This window comes from Microcebus murinus, chromosome 19 (genome assembly GCF_040939455.1).
Source record: "Microcebus murinus isolate Inina chromosome 19, M.murinus_Inina_mat1.0, whole genome shotgun sequence".
Classification (NCBI taxonomy): Eukaryota; Metazoa; Chordata; class Mammalia; order Primates; family Cheirogaleidae; genus Microcebus; species Microcebus murinus.
Genome location: NC_134122.1, coordinates 50,652,540 through 50,665,211, shown reverse-complemented (window position 1 = coordinate 50,665,211; position 12,672 = coordinate 50,652,540). Strand labels below are relative to the sequence as shown.

The 12,672-nt window shown below is 36.2% G+C and overlaps 1 protein-coding gene across 2 annotated transcripts in view; it reads right to left on the bottom strand.

Moving 5' to 3' along the window:
* Positions 1–12,672, bottom strand: part of DESI2 (desumoylating isopeptidase 2) — a 60,427-nt gene that overhangs the window by 17,200 nt on the left and 30,555 nt on the right. The window contains exons 2-3 of one of the 2 annotated variants that reach the window (XM_012751304.3): positions 3,124–3,196; positions 421–514 (exon numbers count right to left, since the gene is read on the bottom strand). In XM_012751304.3, coding sequence (XP_012606758.2) covers positions 421–514; positions 3,124–3,196 — 167 coding nt within the window. The remainder of the gene's footprint in view (positions 1–420; positions 515–3,123; positions 3,197–12,672) is intronic. The other variant, XM_075995531.1, reaches the window with a different exon arrangement.

The following is a 12,672-nucleotide window of genomic DNA, read 5'->3' as shown; positions in this document are numbered from 1 at the left end:
ATTACAGGTGTGAGCCACCAACGCCCCACCTAAAAAGATTTTTAATAGTGACAGGTAGGTCACAATAAAACTTTCCTCCTTCCAAACAGGAGATTAAGGGGAAGAAGTCGTTAGACAGGAAAGTTTTCTAAGGCAGGCCTGAGTTATACAAAGGTAAAAGCGTTTTCACAGTAGACAGCATAACTTATATGGGTCCTGAATGAAAACAGCAGAAAGCTATTTTAGACACTTTATTTGGCTGATTCCCATCTCTACACAACTGAAATGGATTTAATTTCAAAGTAAAGTGTCAGCAACTAAAACAAAGTTAAAGAAACATTTTTAACTTCTTAGATTTTAATCTACAGAATGAATTCTGTATGCCTGGAAACAAGCTTTGGCACCTAAAACAGCATAATAAAAATTATCCTCCCTACTTACTTAAATTTAAATGTTTCTCCTAGTTCAGAAGCATTTCCTGGGGAAATTTCAAATATTCCAGAAAAGGGGTAAGGATGGCCACCATAAGCAAATTCTGAAAAGAGAAAACTCATGATTTTTAGTATTTATCACATAAAATTTAACCAGAATGCTGAATTAGCTTTAATAAATGATGAGGATAATAATGAAACCATCTATATATTTCTTAGTTTATAAAATGCCTTTCACAAACATCTCATTTAGTTATTACTAGTAATAGAACGGTTTTCACAAAGGGCCTGAAAAATCAAATAACAGTCAACTAATGCAAGACACTCAAACGTAATCTTGACTGCCATATTTACATTGCTTATATTGGCAAAGGGAGAATGATTGACACTCAAAGGTGAATACAGTCTCTCTTCATAGCCATCATGCCAAACTAAGAAGGTGGTCAGTTCAGTGTTTTGTCACTTTCTAAATTAAAGTGATCTAATTTCAAACTAATACATTACTGGAGAAAACTATCTAATAACTGAGTTTTCACGGTTTCTGGGATGAAGACTGTTGGTTTATCTTTGAGTAGTAGTGCAACATTACCAAACCTGAAACACTACTCAATTCCCCTCATTCAAGAAAAAAATACACTGCCAAATTTTAACATATACACCACTACCTCCTGATCTGCACAATAAATCTTTTAGCTAGGAGGAAACTATCTGTACTACATACAGTGACTTTTCATCCAGCTCAGATATAAACTCTCATCTAGAACAAAAATGGAGAATGGTTATACAAATAAAAAATTTCTGGCTATAATCCTGATATCTCATCCAGATTTAAGTGGCTAAGTCTTAGTGGACATATTAATATTTAAAGAATCCAAACAAATGTATAAGTTACCACTTAAAATTTATTAAATATAATCTTAAAGCTGTTAGAACAAAACATGGAAAAGAACAATGCAGATACTAAGTTTATTTTCAATTCAGACCTCAGAAAAAAGCAACAATGTAGTTGAGAATTAAAATGTTTAGCATTCAATTTTGAAATTAAGTTTTTATTTTTTAATGACAGATTTTTATAAAATATTGTAGACAATCAGGTTGGAGGGGGAGATTATATTTGGATTCTTAACTTTCTCAATTATAGTAAGGAAAGTCATAGACTCATTTATTCTTTTATTTAAGAAGCAATCATTCACTTTCAGGAATATATTTGGTTCTAGCTTTGCTAAATTTATGTGGTCATGTTTTGAATCATGTTGTAATCATTACTAACAATTTTATGAAGGGGAACAATGATTAGGCAGATAATAGAACAACGGACTACATACAAAAACACCTTGGTTCAAGCCCTACTTGTTAGCGTTATGACTTTCAGGAGGTTTAGGCCTTGGTTTCTTCATCTGAAAAAGAGAAAATGCCACAAGCCCTTATCTATCTCACAGCATGGGCATGTGGGTTAAAACTTGATGGTTACTTTAAAAACTGTAACACATTATACAAATTCAAGTTAAAAAGGAATACACATGCAACTTTGGCAATGATCCCACCCATAGCAATACTCTAACCAATGAAGCAAGAGCCCCTCATCATTTCTTGGGGTTATTTGGTAGAAATGGAACTTAAATGGCAAATTGATTATTTATTATTTCCTCTGTGGGTCAAGCATTTTCTTTTTTGTTTCTAAAATTTATTTTAAAAATTTATTATAACCAACATTTGATGGGCTAAACTGCACCTCTCCAAGCAGTTAATATGGAATATAAAAAAGATAGTATTAACACCACACTGACACATTTAAGTAAATGGATCTTTTTCTTTATATTAGCTAAAAATGGTGTGTATTGTTCAAGGATAACCTTGAGTGAACTGCAATAATATATTCTAAGAGGTCACAAAGACTGCATGGCTGAAGGAAACAAAGACGTTTCTGCTATAGGGTGAGTTTATGACTCAAAATGATATATTACCACAACGCTGATGAAATCAGCAACATGATCTGTCTTATGCAGACCATTACTAGTTACAACTTGATCAGGAGTAGATTATATTGCACCAAGAGTGGGAATTATAACAAAAGAAAAAAACTGTTGAAAACACGATTGGTTTGAGTGGTTCCTGACATGTTTATCATAATAAGGGGTAATAAAAGTAACAAGTATGAAAAGGGCTGAGTTAATGACAAAGGCCATCATTCTTGAGCAAAAAGCTAGATTAATCAACAGCAGGATTTTCTCAGCAATGTTTTTAGACTTTATAAACATACAGATCTACAAAAATAAATTTATTACTGAAATTCCCTCAGGAAATTGGTATTTCAAGTTTGATACTCTATAGCACCAAACCCTTTCCAACCAAAATGATTGTTTTTATCATGCTATTTTTCAAAGTACAAGGTTTCTTAGGAACGCCAATATATATTAGAGCAAAAAAATAGTCATGGTATAATAAATAATATCAAAAGGAAAATATTTTTTAAGACACAATATTTAAAATAAAAGGTAAGTAAATGAATGCATACACTTGTATTTTGAATATTTTTCTCCCCAAATGCATTCTGCTTTGGGCATTTTCCCAAAACACAGTATAAACAAATATGGGAGATTTTCTTCTAATTTATGTAATGAGTGGTTAAAAAAAAACCCTATAATTATTATTTTGCAACTCCTTTAAAGTACAAAATCTTCAGAAAGTATATTCAGACTATGTGTACACATACCTCTGCCATATACTTCGATTCCTGAATGAAAAACTCCAATTCCAATGGATGAGGTGTATTCATTCATCCAGTACTAAGGGAAAAAAAAAAAAAAGATTCAGAACAGCTGTTTATTTACAACTCAACTCCACATTATAGGAAGTGACAACTCCCCAGATCTCTCACTAGATATGTAGGTTTTTCCAATCCTATTTCTTAGTATTTTTCCTCACAATTCTGAAACTCCTATGATAACAATCCATTTAGTCCTACCTTCGTGCCTTTGCTCATACCACATCCATCTGCAATGCCTTCCTGGGTCAAAATTAATGTCTTAATTTAAGTATAAAAGCACATTATCTATGGCTTAGAGTATAAGCATTAAAATCAAAAGCCTGGTTGGTTTTGGGAAAAAAATTTTATAAAAGCTCTCCTATTAGTGGTTTTTTTAAAAAAAATCACACGCATAATGTATGCCTTTATATCTATTGTTCTACGCTAAGCTTTTCCTTTCATTCTCTGGTGAGCTTGTGGAAGGCAGGGATATTGTATTCTTTTTCAATAAACATTTATGGCATGCAACATATGTCCTGATTCTGCCCGAAGTTTGACAATGATATTGGGGTGGGGAACTTGTGGTCTTCTGATTTCAAGATTGTTCTTTTTTAAGCACCAAAGGAGGCAAGAAAAGCTTCATCTTTCTCTGCTGCACACTTTTTAATAAAAGGATTTGTTCTGTAAAATTTGGATTTAGTCAAAAGGCAGTACTTACGGACCTAGAAGGCCACACCCCCATACTGCAGATTCCCCACCCCAAGGACAACATTCTCATTGTTAGCATGAAAAAAAACTTCCTAGAAAAGGCAATATCTGAACTGGGTTTTTATTCTTTTTTTAAAACACAAAATTGTATTTATTAGAGTTTCCATTTGGGGTCCAATTAGTCAAAAAAGAAAGTAATCTATTTTCCATCTTTCTTTCCCAGACCTGGTGAATGGCTCCACCACTCACCTCATTCATTGCTCAAGCAAGAAATCTGGAAGTCTGTGAGACCTACATTGCTCCCTCTCACATTCACAGAATTCTATTGATTGTGCCTCCTAAACATCTTTTCTTGACATTCCCAATGGTGCCCACTTAAGTTTTGATCCCATGATATCTCAACTAACATGCCATCAGTATATTTTTTTAGATTTGTAATATAGTATTTCATATTTTGGCTTTTATTTTTATTATTTTTTTAATTTCAGCATATTATGGGGGTACAAACGTTAAGGTTATGTATAGTGCCCATACCCCCCCCCGCCTCCCAACACTCAATAAATGTTATTCCTATATGTCCACTTAAGTGTTGATCTGTTAATACCAATTTGCCGGTGAGTACATGTGGTGCTTGAGATACTTCACTTAGTAGAATGGGTTCCAGCTCTATCTAGGAATATATAAGAGGTGCTATGTCACCATTGTTTTCTTAAAGCTGAATAGTACTCCGTGGTATACATATACCACATTTTATTAATCCACTCATGTATTGATGGGCACCTGGGTTGTTTCTACACCTTTGCGACTGTGAACTGTGCTGCTATAAACATTCGAGTGCAGGTGTCCCATTTGTAGAGTGTCATTTGATCTTTTGGGTAGATGCCCAGTAGTGGAATTGCTGGATCAAATGGTAGATCTACTTGTATCGCTTTAAGGTATCTCCATATTGTTTTCCACAGAGGCTGAACTAGTTTGCAGTCCCAGCAGCAGTGTAGGTGTGTTCCTCTCTCTCTGCATCCACACTAACATTTATTGTTTGGGGACTTTTTGATAAAGGCCATTCTTACTTAGATAAATGATATCTCATTGCAGTTTTGATTTGCATTTCCCTGATGATTAGAGATATTGAACATTTTTTCATGTTTGTTGGCCTTTATTCTGTCTTCTTTCGAAAAATTTCTGTTCATGTCCTTTGCCCACTTTTTGATAGGGTTGTTTGATTTTTTCTTGCTGGTTTTCCTGAATTCTAAATAGATTCTAGTTATCAGCCCTTTATGGGATGTGTAGCTTGCGAAAATTTTCTCCCATTCTGTTGTCTTGAACTGGGTTTTTAGAAACAAATTAAATTTCCCCAGATAGAAAATTGGGCCATGAGTGTGTGTGTGTGGGGAGGGTGGTGGCAGTGGTGAGAGAATGGGAAGAAATGCCAGGAATAGGGTAGAGGATGTACATAGGTAGTATATGATATGAAATAACAGGGAATGACTGTGAAAAGCACTAAAAGGGTGAATGAACTGGAGGGGGTTAAACCTAGAAGGAGGTAAATGAGTTAAGAGCTTATTAAACACACATTTAGGTTGCACTGAACAGTGTTACAAATCGACTGAAATCTCTAAGTTAGAGGATGATACTTAATTTTTTCTGGATTATTCAAGTCTTAACTTGGCTCTGCACCCCTAGCCAATTTTTCCCAGACCCGGGCACATTCTCATATACTGCTGGAGGAAGCATAGATGGACAAGTCAGTTTTTTTTCCCCCTAAAATGTACCTGGAAGAAAACTTAAGGAAAAATAAAGAGATATTTTTAAAAGAACAAAGGGACTTTCCAATCTAGATATCAAAGTATTCATTAAAACAATAAAGTACTGTTGTAGGAGCAGATGCTTATATATATAAGAATTTGGTGTATGGTAAAGGTGTTATTTAAAATTAATGACAAAGTATGTATTAAAAATGTGTTGGCCAGGTACAGTGGCTCACGCCTATAATCACAGCACTTTGGGAGGCCAAACTGGGAAGATCGCTTAAGGCCAGGAGTTCTAGACCAGTCTGGGCAACATAGCAAGACCCTGTCTCTACTAAAATTAAAAAATAAAAATGTGTTGACAAGTTGATTACACATAAAATAAATTTCACGTATCTAAAAATAATCATATATACTAGAAGAAAGTAAAAATATTTAAAATTGTAGATGGGAAAAAACAAAGCAAAAACCTAGAATTTATAGAGGAAAACATCAACAGATAATCAACATAAAAATGTACAACTTTTTATTGTGTAAAACTACCTAAACAAGATCAAAAGACAAACACACAGGAAGAAAGACAATTCTAACAGATACAGTAAAAATTAGTATGAGAATATAAGTATCCCTCTCTATCCAATCTTTTGAGTTCCTGATTTGGACAGGCAGAATTTGGATGGCAAGTTAGGAAAGGGAAACATACTCTTTTATCTGAATCAGTTTGATTTTAGATGGAGAGTAGTGAGATTACATACAGCAAGGATTCCTCAAAACCTTTACCCAAATCTATTTAATCCCAAAGTTTGGAAAGCAGAAGTTCAGACAAGTGAGTATATCTGTAAATAAAAGCTCCATTAAAAACAAAAAACAACCAAAACCCCACAGACATGTGAGCAATTACAGAAGAAACTAATGGCCAGCAAACCTGAACTAAAAATCTCACTAGTAAACAGAAAATTACTAATTAAAACAACCAACCATTTTTTTTTTATCCATCAGATTGGCAAGTATTAAAAATACTGCTAATACTTGGTATTGGCAATGAGGAAGACACTTCGCAAGAGTAAATCAATGACAGTTACTTAACCACTTCACCCCCTGGAATATATTCCTCAGAAATATTTGTATGTATAGGCCAGGTGCCATGGCTCATGCCTGTAATCCTAGCACTCTGGGAGGCCAAGGTGGGAGGATCTCTTGAGGTCAGTAGTTTGAGACCAGGCTGAGCAGGAGGGAGATCCTGCCTCTACCAAAGATAGAAAAAAATTAGCTGGCATGGTGGCACAAGCTTGTAGACCCGACAACTTGAGAGGCTGGAGGCTGGAGGATTGCTTGAGCCCAGGAGTTTGAGGTTGTGGTAAGCTAGGATGACACCACTGCACTCTACCTAGGGGAGAGCTAGACTCTGTCTCAAAAAACCCAAACCATCCAGTAAGACTCACAGCTTAAAAAAAAAAAAACAAAACCCAAAACAAGAAATACTTGTACGTATGCAAAGACATGTTGCAGGTCATTAACTGTACTTGTCTATAATATTGAAAGACTGGAAATAATAAATATCAGAGAAATGGTTAAATAAATTTATGGGAAATCCATATTATAAGCTATCAAATAATTATTAAAAAGAATGAGGTAACTCTACATATGGACATAAAAAAAACCCCACATAAGATAACCAAGTTATTATCTGTAGCATGATCAAATTTTTATGAATAAGCCCTGAATGTTTACATGTTAAGTATGGAAAGACAAAATAAAACCACCACCAACTGCAGCAGAGAAAAAGTCTGAAGCATATAGATCAAACTGTTAACAATTTGGGGGAGCAGAGTAGATATGGTTAGGGTGGAAGTGGAGTAGCAGAAAGTAATATTTTAAGCTTTAACTTCATATACTCCAGGATTGTTTTTCTAAATTTGATATAAAGCATATTACTTTTATAATTGAAAAGGTTATTTTAAAGCAAAATACTCTTAGTTTAGCAGGTTTTCATTTACCTGAATTTTTACACTATGGTAAGAGAATAGGTTTTATATATAAAAAACATAAGCAGAAGGTTAATTTGCAATATTAATTAATTAATATTGCAGTATTATCTGTGTTAGCCAAATACTAGTAACAACCTACATAAGAATCTATAAGGAACTAGTTGAATAAACTATGATATATCTATACAATGGAACATTGTACAGCCATAGTATTCCCTATCCTCCAGTAGAGATGCTCTGGAGGAACTGATAAGAAGTAATTTCCAAGATGAATTTGCTAGGTGAACAAAAAGCAAGTTGCAAAATAATATTACTGACAAAAATCCTTTGCTTGACGAAACTTTAGTCAAGCATGAAACTTCTAGGCCCATCTGTGCATGTCCCTATAAAATCCAGTTTTAGCAAAGAACCCTGCTAAGTCAGTTCAGCAAGAACCCCCCATCCTCACTATCTGACCACCTCCATATCTGATCAGGTTCCTTATCTTCCACCATTCCCCAGGTGATGTCTGATCACCCTGGCCTGTCTTCAGTAAGAATCATGTTAGGTCTGTTTACTCAGAGTCCCTCCTACCCCTGATGTTTCCTCTTACTAATTTTCCATCCACTTACCCCAACCCTGCTCCTTGGCTACAAATTCCCATTTGCCCACGCTGTGTTGGAGTTCAGCCCAATCTCTGTAGCCTACTGCAAAATCCCACTGCAGTGGTCCTTATACACACCATAGTGGTCCTGAATAAAGTCTGCCTTACCATACTTTTAACAAGTATCACTGAATAATATATTTGACACTAAGCTATGCATATGCTTTTGTAAAGAATATCTGTATTTACCCAAATCTACATTTTAGAGTCAGCAAACTATTCCTTTAAAACTAATCTGGCCCACCTCCTGTCTTTGCAAATAAAGTTTTACTGGAACATAGCCATGCCCATTCATTTGTAAATTGTCTATGGATGCTTTCATGCTACAATGGCAGAGTTGAGTAGTGTGACAGAAACCTAAAATATTTACTATCCTGGTTCTTTACAGTAAAAGTTTATGTAAGACCCATCTTATGCAAATATCTGATTTTGCTTAATTTGGCAAAAAAAGAAACAGAAGGAAAAAAAACCCAGAAACTCATGGAAAGGGTTACCTATAAGAGATGGGTGAAAAGAAAAGAGAGAGACTTCCAGAGTCTATCTTTAACATTTTACACAAAGTTAAACATAAAAACAGAAAAAAAAAGCATACCTTGAAACCGAATTCAAACAAAAACAAATGAACCTAATGTGTATCAAACTGATAACATATCCACACAGCAAATAAAAAAGAATTTAACTTATAAATATAGTAATCTGTCTATGTACCTTTAATAAGATATATTTTAAGAAAAAGTACAAAGAAATTCTGAGCAGAGTGGTAGTTGTTAGGCTTAAGGAATTCACCCTCCCCAAACCTTCTACAAAACCCACCTGCTCTCCCCTCCCTAGGGGTGTACTAGGCACGCAGCCTTTGCCAGACCCTAGGGAGATAAAGGAATGGAATGCAAGAAGGAAACTTTCCTTAGCCTTCCTGATAAGGATGAGGCTTATCCTCTCAGTTGTTTGAAAAGAATTCATTATAATGGCTGTTCTGGCTCAGTTGCTCACTCCCCTGGGAAAAACCCTCTATAAAACTCAAGGTCTCCCCTCCCTCAGTGCGGATGTTTTTTTCAGCCTCCACCCAACTGCATCCAGATGCTCAAATAAACAGCATTTTGCTACACATGGGGCTTCGTGAGTCTCCCTCTCAGCTCCGGACCTAACAGTAGTGGTGTAATTCTAAAACTATTTTGCATGTATTGTAGCATAAAGCAAGTAAGTAAATATACTGATGATGGTGGGAATGAGAGTTGTCAACATGGGTGGAGGGAAGAGAGAAAATATAAATATATATATAAAATATGGAAGAGAGAAAAGTAAGAACAAATCCTGCGATGCTGAATTTTAACTGAAGGCATCTGTATGAACTCATATTACTACCTAGCTTTGCCCACTGAAGTAGAAGCAATGAACATATTGTCCAGATCTTGGTTTTTCTACTAAAAGGAATCAGGACTCTTTGGAAAAACAGCTGACTCCAAGTTGGTGCAGAAAAAGTGCAAGGCAAAAATTGCTCAAAGAAGGATGGCGACAAGTCAAAATGATATAGAAGCTGGCTTGTGGGGGCTTCCATTGGCTAACTTTGGGAAAATGTGATCACAAAGAATGATGACAATAACGGACCACAGCATATTAAAAAGATAATCTCAGAATCCATAGTAATACTTTAAAAAAGTAAAAGGAGGGAAAACTTTTTTATAGAATAAAGCAGCTAATAAAAGTAGGTGTAAGGGCAAAATTAGGTAATTGCCATTTTGCTGCCCTTAGTTGAGTCAGGCAAAGATCACAGATGATTAAAACCATTAGAAGAAAGACTGCTGTAGAATGATATTCACCTGGTCTCAGAGTAGCACCCCATTCCTCACCATTTTCCCTAAATAACTAAAACAAAAAAAATACCTTTGCAATGGAAAATATGGTGAATATCACCTTATCCAAGTAATTAAACTGTGTGTCATCAGTAGTAGGACAAACTGATGTTATGTATCTCTGGATGTGATAAAATACTATACAAAGGCTACAACATTTCCTTTGTTGGTTTTCTTGTCAAATGCATTAAACAGAATGTAATCATAAGGAAAAATCAAGTAAGTCTGGACTATGGGACATTTTACAAGGAAAGTGGACTAGTCTTTTAAAAAATACATGAGTAGATTAATAAAATATGGCATATGTATACCATGGATCTACTCAGCCACACAAAACAATGGTGATATAGCACCTCTTGTATTAGAGAAGATGGATATATACACACCTAATGGTTGCGGTACGCACCGTCTGGGGGATGGACATGCTGGAAGCTGACTTGGGTGGGGCAAGGGCAATATACATAACCTAAACATTTGTACCCCGTAATATGCTGAAATAAAAATAAGTAAATAAATAAATAAAAATATTAGCAATAGGAAAGTCAAAAGGTGGCAGAAAGGGTAGCTATTCTTATTAAATGCAGTTAACAAACCTTGATTAGATCCTAGTTTTTTTTTTTTTTTTTTTTTTTAAAGCTAAAGAGGACATTATTGAGACAACTGGGGAAAATATCAATATAGACTCTTGTGGTGTTATATATATATCTTGGTTTGCATTCATGGTTCCTGGATCATAACCCCCATAGCCCTTTGTTACAGTCTCCTGTTATAATGTTGGGTGTGCCAGGCCTCAGGAACCAATCTCTCTGACCTTCTCCTGCCCTCCCCACCCTCCCTTTTCACCTGTCCCAAGGCAGGACTCTAATCTTCCCCACCATTTTGATTGTGAGTCAGGCCCATCCCATCCAGGAGGCCAATCCCATTTTGATGGCTCCATAAAAGCCCAGAGGACTGGGTTTGGTGAACTTAGATAGCTGAACACATGGAGGTTCCTGGAGGGTGGTGCACCCAGGGAGGGCACAGAAGCTCTGCACCCCTTCCTCCATACCTCACATATCTCTTCATCTGTATCCTTTATAATAAATTGGTAAACTTAAGTGTTCCCCTGAGTTCTGTGAGCTGCTCCAGCAAATTAATTGAGCCGAAAGAGCGGGTCACGGGAACCCCAACTTGAAACCAGTTGGGCAGAAGTTCTAGGGGCTCAGGCTTGCAACCAGTGGCAAGAAGGGGGCGATGTTGTGGAATTGAGCCCTCAACTTGTGGGATCTAAAACTATTAGGCTGGGCAGGGTGGCTCACACCTGTAATCCTAGCATTCTAGGAGGCCGAGGTGGGAGAATTGCTTGAGGTCCGGAGTTTGAAACCAGCCCGAGCAAGAGCAAGACCCTGTCTCTACTATAAATAGAAATAAATTAATTGGCTAACTAATATATATAGACAAAATTAGCTGGGCATGGTGGCGTGGCGCATGCCTGTAGTCCCAGCTACTCAGGAGGCTGAAGCAGGAGGATCGCATGAGCCCAGGAGTTTGAGGTTGCTGTGAGCTAGGCTGACTCCATGGCACTCACTCTAGCCTGGGCAACAAAGTGAAACTCTGTCAAAAAAAGAAAGAAAGAAAAGAAAGAAAAGAAACAAAGAAAAACTATTAACATCTCCAGGCAGATAGCTGCAAGTGACTTGGAGGACAACCCAGTGGTGTTCACTGCAGAACTGATGGCTCACTCGGTGGTAGGGAGAACCCTCCCCACATTTGGTCACAGAAGTCTTCTGTGTTGTTGATTGCTGCAGTGTGTTTTTTCCTTTGCTGTGCAAAGGAGAAAACGGTTTAGGAAATATATACCAAAGTATTTAGAGATGAATTGCTGTTTTGTGACTTACTATGGAGAGAGAGGGAGAGGGAGAGAGATATTAAGAGAAACCAAACATGGCAAAATGTTAAAAACTGGTGAATCTAAGAGTATATAGATTGTACCCTTCTTTCAACTTCTTTGGGAAGGTTTTATAATTTTCAAAAGAAAAAGTTGAAGGAACTATGAATAGTCTAGTTCTTGGCTCCTTAGAACAGAAGCAATGCTTTCAAGTTTCTTGCTGTCCTCCTTTCTCCACCTTTGCAAGACAAAGAGTAGAAAATACAAGGTATCATGCTAGTTTGCATAAAAATTCTGCTAGTCTTTTTCTAGTCAGTGGTTTCCTTGGCAGCCAACTTCCAGGACTTAAATTGCCTTTTCCGATTGAGAAATCCAATTGTTTATACAGTTGCAACCAATAATTTGGTCTGTATACCGCTGCTTTTAACAACGGCACTAACAGGCTTTTGTTCTGGATGCAGGAAGCTCTATTTTAAAGTGGACTTTTCTCTTTTTTTCAGTGTGAGTTTCTCTTTCAAAACAGGGTATTTTCCAAAAAGAGATACATACATAATGGTTTGGCTACAATAATCAAAAGATTTTAAACTCTTAGTAAATTGAACATTTCCATTTAATAATGTTCCATATATCACTTCATTTTAACAACCTCTCTTTTAGTTGAGCAGTAAATAGCCTTCCAAAAGTACTCTATAGTGAATTTCCACAACAGGAATCC